We start from the raw sequence: 18,846 nt of genomic DNA, 5'->3' as shown, positions 1-18,846 counted from the left end.
GTGAGACTTGATTCTATTAATATTTTATCATACTGTTTTAAGAAAGTTTTACCATATATACAAAAGTCTTTAAATGAAAGTATCAAAATATCAAATAGTTATTCTTGGGTTCCTTCATTTAGCCATGCTGTTCAGTGTTAGTTGAATTCCTGTTTTATAGCAAATTAAGTAGACTGTGTAATACAACTTAATCCAAATGGAACTTAACAGAAATTAAAAAAAAACCCAAGTTTTAAAATATTAGTGTTGACCGTGGTTTTTTTTTTTCCTTCCCTTGACTTCGATTACATAGTCTTATATACATTGCTATATGCGAAGTATTTAAAAGTGGAAGCACAGAGAAAGCCTTACCGCATGGGTGCCAGCACAGGGCTGCCTGCAGGCCTGGGACACCTCCACCCTCTCTTGCCAGCCAGCCCTGGAGCTGCCGGAGCCAGGGCAGCCTTTCAGGATCATCGCCATGTGGGCTCTTTGTGTTGCCTCTGCCTGGTAACCTCCTACAGCCCAGGGCTTGTGTGGGCGTCACTAGGGCAGGGCTGTGCTCAGCAGTCTAAGCTGGGGAGTGCTCATTTAGACGGAACTGGTATCCAGGTAGTTGCCTTGTGTAAAGGGCCCTGGTTTAGGAGATGAGAATCGCACCCAGTAAGTTGTTGGGTTTTGTTTTCCCCCAAGCTGCTACCATGGGAATAAAGGTGGCAAATCCAGTGGGTCTGTTTGGTAGTAACCTCAAGTTGAGTTATTGGTAGGACTTTAAGAGCTTGGTGTTGCCGCTCCTTAATGCCAAATCTAACTTCTCTTAACTTAAATATTTAAAAATATTTGTGTTATTTATGTTGATTTTTTTATTACTTATGACTGCAAAGTTCATCATGAAGAACTGTAATTTCAGAGAGCAATTTGTGTTGCATTGTTTTGTTGATGATACTGTTTTTGCTTCAACTAAATGATCGTTTTGTTGGGTGGTTTTTTCTCCTTTAGAGATCACATGGTCTTCTAAAGAAGTCATGGGTAGCTGTTGTAGCTGTCCAGATAAAGAAACTGTCCCAGATAACCATCGAAACAAGTTTAAGGTAAGCAACTGACGCGGTGTACTGTGAATTATTTTGTTGCTTTCTTGCAGAGTAGGTCTGTGATAGAAAAAATTTATATGAAAATAGGGTGAGAATTACTGAACGGTTCAACCGTTGCACAGTTGCACGTGTCTGTGGCTACAGGTTTCTCTTGCCCCTTTAGAAATCTCTCTTACCAGCAGTGACAGGAATTCTCTAGACAGGGTAGGCTTCTTTATGACAGTTTTGATCTTAAGGAAGGAGGAAAAAGCCCTGTGGTTTTGGTCCGTCTGCATTTCAGCTGGTAGGGCCCAAGTAAGTGTTGTTGCTTCTGGGAGATTATGGAAGTTAGGAAGGGAGTTGTAAGGGTAAGGGAAGAGCTATTGGAGAAGTGTGATTACAAACCTGGATGTGCGGGGTCACCAATGGAGGATTTTACTTGAAGATCACAACTGATTGTAGCATTTTGAGAACTTTCGTCCTTTACTTGAAGGAATTTTATTTATAAATAAGCTTCTGTCCCTTATATGCCTGGAATTTCTAAGCTTGTGAACACTTGTTCATGCGCTTAACATGCTTAGCACGAAGCTGCTGAAGTCAGTGACTTTAAGTAAACATACCTTTGCATAGTCACACAAGTCAGATTTGCTTCTGTGCTCCAAACTGTCTTCGTGAGTTGGCAAAGGAACGTAATGCTTCCATAGTGAAAAATGATTCATGCGTTGCCTTAGGGCAACACTGAAATGAGCTTTAAAGCCATGGGAATTTCTGGAAATGTTTAATATTATCAGTACAAAAAGCTGAAGGATAAAATATTTTTCTGTTTTCTTGCTTTTTATGAATTTGACATCACTTTGTGTAACTAGTTCCTATTTTTCTCATTGTAGAATTTCTCTATTGTTTGTGTGGGTTGCTGATTTAGCAGCAGGGGGGAGAAGATGAAAGAATGTAATTTGCAAAATGAAAAAAGTTGGCATAAGCCTCGGTGGCAGATGAAGCTATTCCTAATTCTTTTTGATTGACTAGATTTCAAGTTGAAAATGCCTCTTTAAGGAGTAACATTAATTGATACCATAGGGAGGATTTTTTTGGTAGCCTTTTTATTGAGTAAGAAGGAATCCCACTAAAAGCAGTATCGTGAGGTAAAATATATGTGGAAGAAAATATACATTGTCTGATTTCCATAAAGGATGCAGATGACCAACTGGTTTAAAAGCAGAAAGACTAAGAGTTTAAGCTTTATACACATGTTTTCATGCAAGGTGACCATAGGGTATTTGAACTATTTGTTGGCTTTAAAAAGGCAGAAAAAAAATCTAAAACAGTCTGGTGATTCAGCACAGTGCAAGGCTATACAGGTATGTGAAGGAAGCTTTATCTTGGAGCCCCTTATCCTTTTTCATTCCTTTTCCCAACTGTAAGTGGAGTTATATGACAAAGCAAATATCTTTTTTTTTAGAAATGGGGCTCTGAAAGATTCCATTATTTGAGGTATGCCTTATCTGTGTGGAAATACTAGAATATGTACATAAAGCCAGTTTTAAAAAAATAAAATTAAACTTACAAATCTATTTTAAAATTTCTCCTCAGATTTTACAATAATGTTATGCAATCTCATTCATATTGATTTTAAATATGTATTATTTTAATTCTCGGTTGGGGGAGCAAAGGAACTGGTTTGGAAAGGTTTAGTTTTTTTTTTTTTTAAAAAAAAAACCTTTCAGGATCGTAACTCATATGGCAGAGCAGATGGAGCACATCAGTGAAGCATTATCAGAAGTGGTATTGGTGCTGAAAAGAGTACTTACCTAATGCTGTTGAACTGTCTTTTTTATAGGTTATTAACGTGGATGATGATGGTAATGAACTGGGTTCTGGCATAATGGAACTTACAGATACAGAACTAATTTTGTACACCCGTAAAAGGGACTCTGTAAAATGGCACTACCTCTGTCTCCGTCGCTATGGCTATGACTCAAATCTTTTCTCTTTTGAAAGTGGCCGAAGGTGTCAAACTGGACAAGGTATGTGGAATTTTTGTATATAAAGCTTTGTGGAAATTTATTTGATGTTGGAAGACAATTTTGTTTTAAAAAAAAAAAAAAAAAATATATATATTTGCCTGTCCTTTGGCAAGGACTGTAAAGGCTATGTGAATGTGGCTTCTGGAAAAAAAAGCATGAGCGATGGTTTTATGGTAAAATGAGGATTTGAGTTGCACATAGTTTCTGGGATTGTAGGTCTGGAGCACTTCATGCTTGTATGTGTGGATACTTCTGGGTCAACTTAGGAGGTGGTTTTGACAGGGAAACTCTCCTGCCTCAGAGGTTGACTTGACTTTCAGGGAGGGGCAGTGAAACCAGAAACTGTGGAGAATCTTCTCAGAATTCAAAGAATTCTCTACTTTCAGATTATTAAAAGACTGGAGCACTGGTATGAACTGAATATTCCTACCCTGTTATTGTCTTCAGTAACGCACTTGTGTTTCATCCTTTTCCTAAAACAAATACCACTTTCATTTATATCAATGACATCATTCTCAAATTTTGACACATTTTTATATGAAGTGTGTAAACTCCAGCTCTGCTCAGTTATTTTCTGTGTGGCTTTAATTGGAAAAACATGGTTACCTTTCCACTTCCCAGATCACGCCTGCCTTAGCCAAGGTTGGCTCCCCATGAAAAGATGCAGGCTTTTCTCTTTCTCTTCACTGCAGCAGTCCCCGAGGGAATAGCTGTTTTGTTTGAGGTTTCAGCCTTATTTTGCACCTTTCTACTGTGATATAGCTGTGTGTGTTCTTACATATTCATATACTGTGAAATTAAGTTGCATTTTTATTTTTGTTGTGGATTTTTAGCATTTACTACTGTTTTTATCAATAATGCTATTTAGCAGTTGCAATTCTTAATTCATATTTTTTTTCACTGTAAAAAATCAGGAAGATGAATGAACTTGATCATAAAGCTGGACAATCTTCATTGTCCAAGCAGAGGTAAGGGCAGACAGGTTTTTTTTTTTTTGTTGTTGTTATAAAAGTTTAGAAGGCATTCTCAGCTCATCTCCTAATGAGAAATAGAGATGTTTTCAAATGTTACAGTATATTCCATACTAAACTAAATTTTCAGAATTCTGAGAAGAAAGTAACAAACTTTGTTTTGAAGAAAAACACTTTAATTGATTTTGCAGGTTTAATTTACTGCTTCTTCTAAACATGTAAAAGAAATACTAATAAAATTCAATTGAAAATACTATTTTGGAGGTTCTTTTCCATGGCCTATTAGCAAGTCTGCAAAATTGTCTACTGAGTCTAAGTCTAATTGACTTCTCTGCTTCCCTCCTAATTTATTTTTTTTTTAATAGAGAAGATTAAGCAGGCTGTGTGAGCAGCAACCCTTTCCTCCCTCTTTTGTTTCTTGCCTTCCTTATGTAATACTAAAATACTGCAAATATTGAGGAAAAAAGAAATCTGGCAGAATATGTTCTCCCTGCTGCCATTTTGCAATGGAGCATTGTTCCTGAGACCTACACTGGGTTTTGTGGGCACAGTTGCAAAACTTCATCTTCACTTGGCGAGATGACCAAGAATTTTTCATTTGAGAATACCCTGAATACTGCCCAGCAACTTTTACTGATTACATTAGTCAGTATTCTTGTTTGTGTTTTCTGTTTAATCTCCAATTATATCTATTGATAAGTTGTCAGAATGCAGTGATGGTGAAACATTGAGTTTGTGCTAGGTTTTAAAAATCCTGAAGACGTGTTTTGGGAGCAAAGCTAATAGGTAATTAGGATTGAATGCTTGAAGGAGCTGATGTGTCACCGTATTGTGTTAGTGACAGATAACACTGTATTTAATGTGTATTTAACAAAAATCAAGGTTTCATCAAGTTGTTTTTGCTTGAGGTTTCAGTGCCAATTTAGTTCACCTCATCTTTTAAGGAATCAGCAATTGGAAGCGCTTTTCTTAAACAAAGGGACAAAGGCAGCTGAATTTCTCAGAAACATACTGGGAGCTTTTTAAAGCTTTTGAACCTAATTATTTTATTTTTGTCTGCTAAGATTTAAGTATCTAATGTAAATTTTTAGAAATACACGAAAAATTAAACATGGACTATTGTACTTGAGCTGGATTGTGGGTTGGGGAAATGTAGTAGAAGCAGCTCTACAGCTGCTGTGTTGCAAGCATGAAGCTTATTCACTGCACCAGCTGAATATTAATTGTTGAGTGTCCTTCCTCTTAGCCCGTTTGGTATATTCCCAGCTGGGTTTTTGTGAACTTCTGCCGTGTGGAGTATTTCTGGTAGTTCTGATGTGTCACAGTTCTGCGTTCTTAAATAAATACATGATGATAGTAATTGCCAGCATATTAACATAATTGCACTTACAGAACTAGCTATATAGGTAGGTAGTTTTTAGTAAAGAGTGTTTTAAGACTGTAATACTCACTTTAAAAAATGAGCACCTGCACCCACGTTTAACAAGCATGTCAACTTTAACTTCATGCTTTCAATGGAAGAATAATCCAAAGCTGCGACTTTGCTGGTGAGGGTAAGTTGGGGCGCTCCCTGCTGTTTAAAGGCAAAGTGGCACAATACACACGCAAAATACATGGTATTGCTGCTAACTTTGTGTTCTGTGTCTATCCTTTAGCCTAAAGCAAGTGGTTCGTTACTGTCCGTTTCACACAGTTTGTCTCACTAGCTTTTCGTTTTAATCTTCTTAAAGAAACTAAACTTTTACCCAGTGTTTAAATCCTTCTTTCTTGTTGTGCAGGTATCTTATTTTTCTGGTAATTTAATAGAAATCTGGTTTAAAAAATATGACCTTGTAGCACCAGAGTAGTTTCATGTAGTGTTTTCTGATTTTTAAAAAATATATTTATTTAACAGGTTTCCTTTTGATCAGCTTAAAAAAACCCCAACTCTTGCCTTGTTTTGTGGTTTGATTGTTGTTTGTTTTTTTTTTACCCCTCATTTACCACTCAAAACTTAGTTTTGCTCTTAACTGAACCAATTTGCTGTTCTAATTTCACTTTTGGTGCATGGGAATCTTATTCTTCTATTAGATAAACACTTTAAAGGTTCTCACAGTAATTTTGTGTTTTTTGGCACAATAAAAATTTCTTAACATTTTTGCTTCTTTAACAGGTATTCATTACGTGGATTCCAGTTCTATTTTTTGAAAGTTACATACACTGTAAGGCATGTTTCTTATGTTAAAGGATTTTGATTTTTTTCTTGTGTATTTATAGGAATCTTTGCCTTTAAATGTGCCCGTGCAGAAGAGCTATTTAATATGTTGCAAGAGATAATGCAGAATAATAGCATAAATGTGGTAGAAGAACCAGTAGTAGAAAGGAATAATCACCAAACTGAATTGGAAGCTCCAAGAACCCCTCGAACACCTACCAGTAAGTAATGGTTACACTGTTAGATGACATACCTGAATGTAATGTGGTACTTAGCTGAAAATAGCATTTAATTTGCATTAAATCTTTAGGTAATTAAAAAGAAAACTAATTTAAAGCTAAGAGGCTAATTACAGTAATGCATTCTCTTGAATACTAAAGATACTTGAGATACTAAATCCTGGGAGCAAAACTGCCATAGTCAAGTTCTTCAGCTTTAAGAAATAAGTTCTGGGAACTTAGTTGTTGCATAAGAACAGTGCTTCAGTGAGGCACTGTTCTTATGAACACTTAGGAATACACCAATTGAATTGCTTTGTAATATATTATCATGTTTTACTTGTAGCATTTCTGAGAAATGTTAATGTTGGGCAATGTTCCAACCTTTTTAAGGGGGGGGGGAAAGTAATGGTGATACCACATCTACAGTGGATTTGGAATCTTTCTTTTGCTGTGAGTAGATGGATGAGTAGAGTGAAGTCCTTTCAAAAATACTGGAGAATTTTAGGTAATCTCAGGCAGATGGCTTGATAGTTGAAACTAGGAATTCCAGGTTGTTGATTTCAGAGAAATGGAAGCTTAAGTAAATTAAGACCCTGTTTGTTAGGGAGACATGTTGTTAATGGTAGAAAGAGAAGTTGGATAGTGAGTTTTCTGGGAGGACTATGCTGTGTACTACAACCTAGATTTCAGTGGTTGCTTCAGACATGTTTCCCAGTAAATACTGGGATGCTATACTCTGCAATTTGCTTTCCCTTTCTTTCCCCCCAGCAAAATTGAGTCTTGTGAATATTTAATACTGTTTTACATATTGTAATTTCTCTTTTGAAAATTGAAAATGAAGATATAAAGCATCTTATTCATATACAGTAAAATGTTCTATTTTAATATGGTTTTGCTTGTTTTCTAATTGAATCAGCTCCTGGGTTCAATGCACAAAGTTTACCTAATGGCTATCCCAGATATCCATCTTTTGGAGATGCTTCATCGCATCCTTCCAGCAGACATCCTTCTGTCGGAAGTGCACGGCTCCCCTCTGTCGGTGAAGAATCAACACATCCTTTACTTGTACCAGAGGAGCAAGTGGGTATTTTTTTTTCCCCTCATATAGCTTCAGTTCTATGTTAGTTCAGATTTTCATGATGCTTGTTCTGTAGGCTTTCATTTGTGTTTTTCAGTATCAGGTGTAATGTATTTCTACTGTTACGTTAACTACCTCAGAAAAGTGTTTGCCTCGTCTCTTTAAAATGGTACTTCATGGTGTAGCTTGTTGAGGAAAAGTAACTAAGTTGCTCTTCATATTTATATGCAAATAAAGACATAGAAAGTATGTATTTGCACATACTCTTTTCAAAAATGTTATTATTTTTAAATGCATAAATTGTACTTTATAATGAGAGATCCTGGTCAAAAAGCTTCTTTACATGTAAATCTTCTATTTGGTGAATAGAAATCATAGAATAACTTAGGTTAGAAGGGACCTCTAGAGTCCTCAAGGTCAAATTTCAAAGTTAGATGGTGGCTGCACAGAGCCTTGTCCTTTCATGCTTTGAATACTCCAAACAAGGGGATTCCGCAGTGTCTCTGAGCCATGTGTTGCAGTGTTTCACCACCTTTGTGGTGAAAGCATTTCTCCTTAAGATGTAATTGCATTTTTTCCTGTTGCAGCTGGTGTCTGTTGACCCATATCCTTTTGCTGAGCATCTCCAAAAAGGGTCTGTCTCTATATTTTCTTTATCTTTCAGGTAGTTGAAAACAGCTATTAGGTGGTTTCCTGCCCTCCTCTTGAGACTGAACAAGGATAGGGCTCTCAACTTCTTGTATGTCACATGCTCCAGCCCCTCTAATCATTGCCCTCTACTGGACTTAATCCAGTATGGTGATGTCTGTCTTGTACTGGGGAATCCAGATTCAGTCTCACAAGTGCTGAATTGATGGTGACCATCACTTTCCTTAATCTGCTGGTTGTGCTTTTGCTAACACAAACCAGTGCACATTTGGTTTTCATTGCTGCAAGGGCGCACTGCTGGTTCACATGCAACTTACCATACACCTGGACCCCTGGTGCTTTTCTGCAAGGCTGTTTTCAAGTCAGTTGGTGCCTAGCCTGTACTGTTGGGTTTGTTCCACACCAGACACTGGACTTTGCATCTGATGTTGCTGAAATCCGTAAGATTTCTATGAGGTCAATTCTCCAGGCTGCTGAGAATCCCTTTCAGTGGAAACCCAACCAATCTGGGATAGACTGAAAACTTTTAGAGGGTGTGTTCTATCTCATCATTCAGATTTCTGATGAAAATGTTAGTCAAGTTTAATAAAATGTAATGTGGTTTAGGAAGACTCCCATGTGTGACAAGAAACAGTGTTGGAAACCAGAGAAGGTAACCAGGGCAAAGTGCAGTGAACTGTCTTGTGGGAGAGGATTTGTTAGGAGTCCCCAAAGAAGAATCCCAAGTGTTATTGTTGGAGTTATTGAAGAGTAAATGAGTTTACGGAATCATTGTAGGAGTCCAGTGAGCTGTAAATAACACTTCAGCTTGTAGAGCTTGACAGAAAAGTTGGGAAGGCTAGGTGCCTGCTGCTGGAAAATACTGCTTTTGCTGTTTGGGTATCCAGACAGAATTAAAATTTAAAGAAGGAATCCATTACTCCAGTCATTCCTATTCAGCCATATGTTGATCCACCACAGGGACAATCCAGTGGTGTATTCCTGCCTTTCTTAGTGGCACCTGGTGCCAGCTCCTGCTCCTTTTTAATTCTGAGTGCCATAGTTTGTATGGAATTGTATATTTTTCTGCTTCAGTTTCTGGTATTAGGAGGCTGGTGGCTCTTGGAGAAAGAACAGACTATTCTTTCAGTAGAGCCAACCTCTCTTCTTACTGCTTAAGTCATACACAAGGTGAGATCGTGGGGTTTTTTTTGCGGTGTTTTGTCTTGTTTTTGGGGATTTTTTTTAAATGTACAGTAGATTTCCATTGTAGCGTGGAAATTACAAAGATATATTTAGCCGAAGCAACTATTCATAGAATCATAGGGTTGGAAGGGACCTCTGGAGATCACCTAGTCCAACCCCCTGCCACAGCAGGGTCACCTAGAGCAGGTTGCACAGGAACGCATCCAGGCGTGTTTTGACTGTCTCCAGAGACAGAGACTCCACCACCTCTCTGGGCAGCCTGTGCCAGTGCTCTGCCACCCTCAAAGTAAAGAAGTTCCTCCTCATGTTTAGGTGGAACTTCCTATGCTCAAGTTTGTGCCCGTTACCTCTTGTCCTGTCCCCGGGCACCACTGAAAAGATCCTGGCCCCATCCTCCTGACACCCACCCTTTAAGTATTTGTAAGTGTTGATAAGGTCCCCGCTCAGTCGTCTTTTTTTCCAGACTGAAGAGACCCAAATCCCTCAGGCTTTCCTCATAAGAGAGGTATTTGAGTCCCCTAATCATCTTGGTAGCTCTCTGCTGCACCCTCTCCAGCAGTTCCCTGTCCCTCTTGAGCCAGGGAGCCCAGAACACAGTACTCCAGATGCGGCCTCACCAAGGCAGAGTAGAGGGGGAGGATGACCTCCCTCGACCTGCTGGCCACACTCTTCTGGATGCAGCCCAGGATGCCATTGGCCTTCTTGGCCACAAGGGCACATTGCTGGCTCATGGTCTTCCTGTTGTCCACCAGGACTCCCAGGTCTCTTTTCACCAAGCTGCTCTCCAGCAGGTCAGCCCCCAACCTGTACTGGTGCATGGGGTTATTCCTCCCCGGGTGCAGCATCCTACTCTTGCCCTTATTGAATTTCATATGGTTCCTCTCTGCCCAACTCTCCAGCCTGCCCAGGTCTCTCTGTATGGTGGCACAGCCTTCCGGTGTGTCAGCCAACCCCCGCAGCTTTGTGTCATCGGCGAACTTGCTGAGGGTGCACTCTATCCCCTCATCCAGGTCATTGATGAATATATTGAAGAGGACTGGACCCAGTACTGACCCCTGGGGAACACCACTCGTCACTGACCTCTGACTAGACTCTGTGCCCCTAATCACTACCCTCTGAGCTCTGTCTTTCAACCAGTTATCTATCCACCTTACTGTCCATTCATCTAGCCCACTCTTCCTAAGCTTCCCTATGAGGATGCTGTGGGAGACTGTCAAACGCCTTGCTTATTTAACTGTTGGTCACTGTCATGGTAAGGGGCAATGAAGTAGAGCTCTGCTTCGCTGATTTGTCCAAGTGGACTAATGAGCTAAATTGTAGCAGCCCAAGGTTGCCCTCACCAGAGCAAAGCTGGAATGGAACCTGAAAAACTGTAACTAGAGCACAACTAAGATAAAACATCAAATCAAAATAATTATTAATGTAGGATGTAAGTTCTATTCTTTTGTTAGAATAACATTAGCAAAACCAACAACAAAATTTCAGGTAAAAACCCCAAACTCAGCACAGTTCAGCAAAACGTGAGAGATGACCTTTGCTCTTAAACAGCTGCTATCACAAGATTTGGTTTTCAGGTATTTTGATTAGAAAAGCAGGGAGATAAGAAGGAAAGAAGTTTGGAGGAAAAGAAAAAGCACAAATAGCATTTGAATTTCCTTTTTCTTTTTTTCTTTCCCTTTTAGGTGCACACTTACGTCAACACTACTGGGGTACAAGAAGAAAGAAAAAATCGATCAAGTGTGCATGCGCCACTGGAATCAAAGCTTTCAAACACTGAAACAACTAAAATGAAAGATGATCAGATGTGTACTGATGACAGAGATGCTCAGGTTCTCCTGGAGCCTGAAGGAGTTAAGTTTGTTTTAGGACCAACACCTGTTCAAAGGCAGTTAATGGAAAGAGAGAAACTGGAGCAACTTGGGAGGGACCAAGTTAGCGGCGGCAGCAGCACAAACAACACTGAATGGGACACTGGGTACGACAGTGATGAACGTAGAGAAACACCATCTGGTAATAAATTTGTGTATGAAAATATAAATAGGTTATCAATCCCTAGTGCCTCAGGGGTCAGGAGAGGTCGTTTGACATCAACCAGTACCTCAGACACCCAGAACATTAACAACTCTGCTCAGAGGAGAACTGCGCTGTTGAACTATGAGAACTTGCCATCCTTGCCTCCTGTTTGGGAAGCCCGCAAGCTGAGTAGAGACGAAGATGACAGTTTAGGACCAAAGACCCCATCTCTGAATGGCTACCACAATAACCTAGATCCAATGCATAATTATGTCAATACAGAGAATGTAACAGTACCAGCAAGTGCTCATAAAGTAGAATTTTCACGACGTCGGGACTGTACCCCAACAGTCTTTAACTTTGACATTAGGCGTCCAAGTTTAGAACACAGGCAGCTCAACTATATACAGGTTGACTTGGAAGGTGGTAGTGACTCCGACAACCCTCAGACTCCAAAAACCCCCACCACTCCACTTCCGCAAACTCCAACCAGGCGCACAGAGCTGTATGCTGTGATAGACATTGAAAGAACTGCTGCTATGTCAAGCTTGCAAAAAGCACTGCCCCGAGATGATGGTACTTCTAGGAAAACTAGACATAACAGTACTGACCTGCCTATGTGAGCCTGGGAAGCATTAAATCATTTGCACCTTTTGTGAAGTTTATAAAATTGAAGATGCAAGTACTTTGCATTTCTTAACACTAACGCCTTTTATAGACTAATAGAACTTTTTCTGCATACTTCATGTACTTGTCTAACTAAAGGGAATTAATGTAGAGCAAGTATTCATTTAGGTAACACTATTTCATTCTACAGTAGTAGTAATTACTGCATAGAGCATCACCACCTTTCACAGTGCCTCTTTAAATTGATTAGAGTTTGAGTGACATGCCAGTTTTGAATTTATAAATATTCTGGTCTGGTGCCTATACTTGTTAATGGCATTTATAACACTTTTTAAAGCCTCTTGATATGTGCATTATTAGCAGGTAAACCTAATCTTTCAAGATACCCATCTTATGTTCATTCCTCATTGAAGTGGCTCCTCCAGAATGAAATGTATGTAATGCATTAATTCACTCAGTTTGACGTACACAAGATGTATTGGTTCATCTCAAGGGATATAAACACCACACCTTTTTTGTCTATTTTTTGGTTGTTAGTTTGTTGTGTTGTGTGTGTGGTTTTTTTTTTTTTTTTTTTTTTAAGACCATATGGGCAAGAAGGCCTCTACTTCCCAATAATTTTCTTAACTTGTGTGATATTGGAGAGGTCACATTGAAGTTTGGCGATCAGAGCTATAAATGCATCTAAACCCAGCCTTAAGCTCCTTCCGCTAGAAGAGAATTCTGAGTGGCGTATCAAGTTCCCTGTGAAATCTGACAGAATTTTAATCTCTAATTAGAGTTTTGGGGTTTTTTTTTGTGAAGGAATTCACAGGTTGGCTGAATGAATTAAGGTTCTCTTGTAATTTCTTAGTTCAATGTGCCTTCCTTTCTTTGCATTTGTCTGTTTCTTTATCTGTTCCATAAAGTCTTGTTTTAAAAGTAAAAATTTTGTACATAGCTTTAATTATTGTTCAGGGTCATTTATGTGTTTGTCTTACTCTCTGCATTTGACAAAGAAAATCTCTTGAAGGTCAAATGGTTGTCTTTGTCCAGTGTTCTACTTTTTTTTATGCTTGACAGAAATATCCCAGCTCTCCAGCAGCATGCATTATTGCACAACTGGAAAGGTTTATTATGCAGTTATTGTCTTCCTCTAAAGCATCAGACACAGGTTACATGGGAGGCAGGGTACTGGACTTAGTTCTTTATAGAAAATTGCACATTCTAGCAATGTGTATCCATAGTTGATAGTATACTTTAATTTAGAAAGATATGTAGTAAATTATCTGAAGGTAGTATTGTCTACGAGCATACTTCTTTTCCTTTTGCAGTTGGTGAACTTGGTTACAATGATGGCTGCTCAGTGTTACAGGTACATCCAGGTAGAATGTTGTTTGTCAAATATGCCAGATGCACCCTTAGCAGAAGTTTTTGTGTTTGTTTTGTTTTTGGGTTTTTTTTTAGTTTTTTTTTTTTTAATACTCTGAATAATTTTAGAATTCTGGCAGTATTGCAGGTGCACCTTGGTACTAGCAGCAGAAGAGATTACTCTTGAGCCTGTGATTGCAAATGAACTGACGCTTGTGTGAACTGATGTGATGTAAAATAACCCTTGAACTGTGAGTGAGGAAAAACACGCAAGAAAAGCCATTTGGAGATCTGAAAAAGAATTAAGGGTCTTCATGCAATATTTGAATTGAAGTTTTGTAAAAAAACAAACTACAATTATTTTCAGTTAAATTGGAGTGTACTCCTGTTCCTTTGTTAACTTTTTCTTTGGTCTTCTCTCAGTTTAGTAGTGGCAGCAGTAGTAGCGCCTGACATAGGTGTGTCTGGCCACACCGTTAAGGGATATCAGACAACCTTTTCACTCTGCCTTTCATTCTTCCTTACAGATTGTATGGTACTGAAAGACCAGATGCACAAAGAACATAATTTGCAGAAGTAAAAGATGGGAGTCCTTGAGACCATTATGAGGAACTTAAATGAGATTAAAAAAACCCTCATTAATGATTTCACGGTCAACATATGCATACTCTTGTGATAGACTCATTGACTTGTGGTGAGACCTTGGTACTCAAGAAGGTGATGACTACCTAGAGTTAGACATCTTACAGGTCTGCAGTGTTAGTGCTCCTTCACTTCTTTGCCATTGCCTCACCTTGTGCTGCGGCCTAGTCTTGGTCTGTACTGAAGTGAAAGTACCAGATATTGTGAAATAATTACTGGGTTAATGATACTGGTGTGATTCTTGTTCTTACCTTATAGCTCACTTCAATTTGTGAGCTGAGCTAATGCTTCAGCATGTGTTTTGAGGCAAACGTGTTTGATCTAGCTGGCTGCCTAGACATATTTGGTCCTCATCTGTATAGTATGGTTATTTCAGAACTACTAATTAATTGGACCCTTAAAACACACCTTGTGAGGCAGGAAAGTAATATTCCCAACTGACACATAGGGAAACAGAGGCTTAAGATAGATCCTAAGTGACCTGCTGAAATTACAACCACCAAACATATCCCTTCTTAATCCCGGTTTTTCCTGAATGGTCTCAGATACAAGGGATGGTCTGAGTAATTTTTAATGTTGTTGCAAGTTTCACAGTACTTCATAAGGGGTGTTTTCTTAGCTCTGGTCCCCAGAATTGAGAACATACTGAAATTTCAACTTTCTGTAGCCTTAATGATATTAATAAGTCTGACAATATATTCTCCAGGACTATTTTTTTACCCACTTACATTTTACACGTGGGATAATGCTTTCTCGTTTTGTGTACGCTGTGATCATACTGGGTAGTCCCTGTTACTCACGCTACTTGTCTTTAGCATTCCTTATTTTCTGCCCTTTGAAGTAGATGTAGTTGCAATGCACTTTACCCATTGAGACTTGGTAAATATTTTTTTTTCAATTCGGTCTCTTTTAAAGACTGTGATGTTAGATTTAGTGTCTGTAATCTAGGATTCAGTTTTCAGCTGAAATCTCTCCACAGTATTTAGATCATATTTATTTTGGGCCCACAGGTGTATAGACTGATAAACTACAAATATGTAACCATTTTCTTTAGTAACAGAGACACGTTAAGTTTACATAAACTAGGTCCTGCAAAAATGGCAGCATCTCCATCAGTTCTCCTTTTCATCCATAACATGCAGTTGGCTGCTACTCTTCAAGCCCATTTGACAAGGGAAAGCCTTTAACTGTAGGTATTCCTTTAATGCAATGATTTGGGAAAGACATACATTAGTGTACCTTTTAAACAAGGAAACGGAGTTGATAAAACAGATGAAACAGCGACCAAAAGTACATAATAAAGATTGTACTAAAAATACAGTTAGTTAGAATTTAATCTGTTGGTTATGTTGGGATTTTTTTTTTTCTCAAATTGATGTCAAGAGGAGGACCAATTTTTTTAATTTTGTGGTATTTCTCAGTAACTCCATAAAACAATATGGAAAAGACCATTTTGAAAACCTTAACTCTCATTGGAACATTTTTTTGTTTCCCCTGATAAGTACATTTTGCATATGATGGGGTTTGAATGTAATGGTGTGCGTTGAAGCACTATTCCTGTTCCTATTAAAGTCTACAGAACTTTTATAGAAATCTTAAGTGTTTAAATAGACATTTCATATCATAAACGGCTTAATTCTCCCTGCCCCCCATGTTTGGATATTTGTGTGTTTGTTTACACCTCTGACTAGAGTTTGGGTGTAAAAAGGGCCACAGGAAGTTGTCAGCTGTACAAAGTCCAAAACAGTGTCAAAACAGGGCTGCTCTTTTGCTGGTGACAGACCAGCAGTTAATTTTGCTGGTTTTATAACAGCGTGTATTCGCTCAAAATCTGGCTATCCTTGGTTTTTTTTATATATTTAACCACTGGTCAATGAGACAGAGTCAGGAGAGAGCAGACTGTCTTTTTTCACTGTTGGTAAAGTAAAAATGCAAGTTCTGATTAATGTTAGTTACTTACTACTTTGAGCGTATAATGACGTATCTGATTTGGACCTCTCTTTCTAAGCAGTATTCTCCTCTTTGAGTAAGGTGGGATCAATGGTGAAATTCCATTTCTGCACTGTACTAATTTATTTAATGGCTGCAAATAAGATGAGAGTGATTTAGTAGGAACTAATAGTGGACTTAAATCTGAAATTCTCCTATTTCCCCTAAAGAAGTTTGGTTCTTCAGTTTAGTAGCTAGAATTAGGTATTTTTGGAATTTAATTATGAGAACTTTCCCATCTTTTCCTTGAGGTAGCAATTCAGGCATTTATATTTGACAGTATTTACTTAATATAAACATAAGTTCATTTATGATATCTTTATTTTAAATTCATATACACTCCAAAAAAAAAATCAGAAGAAATTCCACCACAAAAAACTGCGTTAAGATGGAGTCAAGGTTGCTGATGTCCTTCTTACAGAGCATATACAAAAAAGACAAGTCATGAGTTAAGGTTCTTTCACAATCTTTAGGAATTGCTTCCTCTTTTCGCCAAGATAAGTGAATAAGAAAAAAAAAAATCAATTTAGCAACTGCAACTCTGACCATGTGTACATTTTTTCTTGGGATACTGTGCTGTAAGGGATGTGACTAAGTCTGTCAGATGTCTTATGAGGATATTATCCTAACACGGTGTTTACTCCAGATTAACGCAGTATTTTGTTTGGAAATATGTAGGTGTACAGATAGAAATGGAGTATAAGAGAGAAAGTTACCTTTAAAGTTGATGAAACAAGTGTTGGACATGTCTATATTTTTATAAATTACAAAGGGCATTTTGAAATTTTTCTTGCAGTTTTAGTAATTATTTAGTGTCGTAATATACATATATGTGACAATGTTTTCTGCTATATCCATTACTTTGGTGTAATTCTATTTTATGTAGCAAATATGTGTATATACAAAGGAGATTATGTAAAAAAAATACGATTAACAAACAGGCGCGAGCCCTTCAGAACAGGGACGGTCTTCCTCTGTGTCTGCAAAGTACTTAATGCCTTGGGGTCCCAGCCACAGCTGACGGCTGAGACCCGTGGTGGCCGAATTGCCAAGCGATGAGCATGGAGGAGCAGCTCCTCTGCTTTCCACGAGAAGCCTTAGTACAAAAGGTGCTGTGAAGCTCACCTTGCCGCTCCCTGGTGCTGGGGCTGGGCTCGTACACGGTTGTGTACATGGTCATTCCAAATGCCACCTGCCAACAACCCAGAGAGCCCAGAGTCCGTCTGTCCTTTGCTCCGGTCCTTCGCTTTGGCAGTAGGAAAGGAAATCTGAGGTAGGAGCTTTGATGTCATCAGGGAATCTTCCTTGTTAGCAGGGCGATCTTTCCAGAGTTTGTTCGGGCCTCATGCAGCGTCCTTTGGAGCCAAATGAATGATTCGTGTTGACTTCAAGGGCCACTGGATGTGTTCCTGCAAGATCGCGTTCTGCTGACATAACAGCTCTGTTACACCTGAGGACCTGGTTGGTCAAGTTCTTCAGGAATGGTCTAAAAATACTGTAAAAATATAAATATATTTAATTACATGTACTGAAAAAAAATCCTATTTGTTGTGGTCAGAGTTCAGATTACTATGTGAATTTTGATTTCTTAGTCAGACTTGCATATATATTGCTTTAACTATTATGTATGAAAGAGGAAGTGATTCTAAAGTGTGTGAAAGATCAGGATTACACCTGTTTTTTAATGGTTATCTTATTTAGGAATGGATGTCAGCAAATTTAACTCCATATTAATGCAGTTTTTTTGCATTAGAGTATGTGTGTATATCATACACCCATATTTTATATATAATATATTATATATTTGGTACTAACTTTGTATTTTCCTTGAAATTTTGCCAAATCTTGAACACGGATGTTCTCACTTGTAAGACTTTGGTACTTAATAACTGAATGTATAAGAAATGCTCTGGTATGAAAGGAAAGAGTGTTGTATGGTGTCCCACAATACAGATCTCTCAACCAGCAGGCACGTTGCCTTTTTCACATCTCGCTTCATTGCAGCGTCACCTTTCGTCTCCTGAAAAACCGTGTGGTTTTTTAACTAAACTGCAGACCTGCCGTTGCAGTACAGCCGAATACTGCTCTAGCATGAAAGCTGACTGGTAGTAGTAAAAATATAATAGTCACCAGTGTGCCACAAATGCATTTATTAAATGCAGAAATAGTCATTTCTACAAAGGCCAAAATCTTATGTTGTATGTTCCTTTCTTGTCATTACATTGTATGATATTGTAAGATTATTGTATGTCCTAATTTGCATTATAAAATGTTTTTTCCTACTTAAAGGCATAAATATAGCAACTTTGTATAAAGGTAGCTTTCTAGATTTTTATTTCTTTTATATAAAAAAGTCTAAACAGTGGGAGTACCATTGCCAAATTGTTTATAAAATTTCAATTAATTTGCCCTGTTCGATGAATTTGTTTTTACAAACATTCCGTATTTCTTTTATGAGAAAAGTGATATTATACTATGCAGAGTGTATTTTTATGCCATTCCACATTAATCTTAAAGAAGCCTAATTTCACTTGTTTTAAGCTGTCATTATGGAGAAAGCTTACCAAAAGCGCATTTTTTAAAAATGTATTATGTATTATGACAACATTTTTCCCTTTTACCAGTGCCAACTTCATTTGGAAAAAAAAAAAATAATAAAAATTGTAGCATGGCAATAAACTATTGATTTTACATTGAAAATTGTCTGTGGGTTACTTAAGTATTTCCCAGTGTTAGTGTTGCTGTATTGTATTTCGTTAGTATAACCTTTTTTTGCTTTTCTTTAAATAGTTGCTTTGGGTACTTATTCCCGCCCCCCCCTCCGCCCTTTGTATTCTACTCATTACTTAGTGGTA

The 18,846-nt window shown here is 38.1% G+C and overlaps 1 protein-coding gene across 4 annotated transcripts in view; it reads left to right on the top strand.

Annotated features, from left to right (window-relative positions):
- Positions 1-18,691, top strand: part of FRS2 (fibroblast growth factor receptor substrate 2) — a 58,547-nt gene extending 39,856 nt beyond the window's left edge. For 2 of the 4 annotated variants that reach the window (XM_054206423.1, XM_054206430.1), the window contains 5 exons: positions 979-1,070; positions 2,887-3,073; positions 6,301-6,459; positions 7,376-7,539; positions 11,053-18,691. In XM_054206423.1, coding sequence (XP_054062398.1) covers positions 1,005-1,070; positions 2,887-3,073; positions 6,301-6,459; positions 7,376-7,539; positions 11,053-12,006 — 1,530 coding nt within the window. In that variant the 5' untranslated portion in view covers positions 979-1,004 and the 3' untranslated portion in view covers positions 12,007-18,691. Of the gene's footprint in view, positions 1-978; positions 1,071-2,508; positions 2,541-2,886; positions 3,074-6,300; positions 6,460-7,375; positions 7,540-11,052 lie in introns of those variants that run through there. The other 2 variants (XM_054206442.1, XM_054206451.1) reach the window with 2 other exon arrangements.
- Positions 18,692-18,846: the final 155 nt, after the last annotated feature.

This window comes from Rissa tridactyla, chromosome 1 (assembly GCF_028500815.1).
Source record: "Rissa tridactyla isolate bRisTri1 chromosome 1, bRisTri1.patW.cur.20221130, whole genome shotgun sequence".
NCBI classification, from domain to species: domain Eukaryota; kingdom Metazoa; phylum Chordata; class Aves; order Charadriiformes; family Laridae; genus Rissa; species Rissa tridactyla.
The sequence above is the reverse complement of the archived record's forward strand: the minus strand, read 5'-3'. Positions and strand labels throughout refer to the sequence as shown.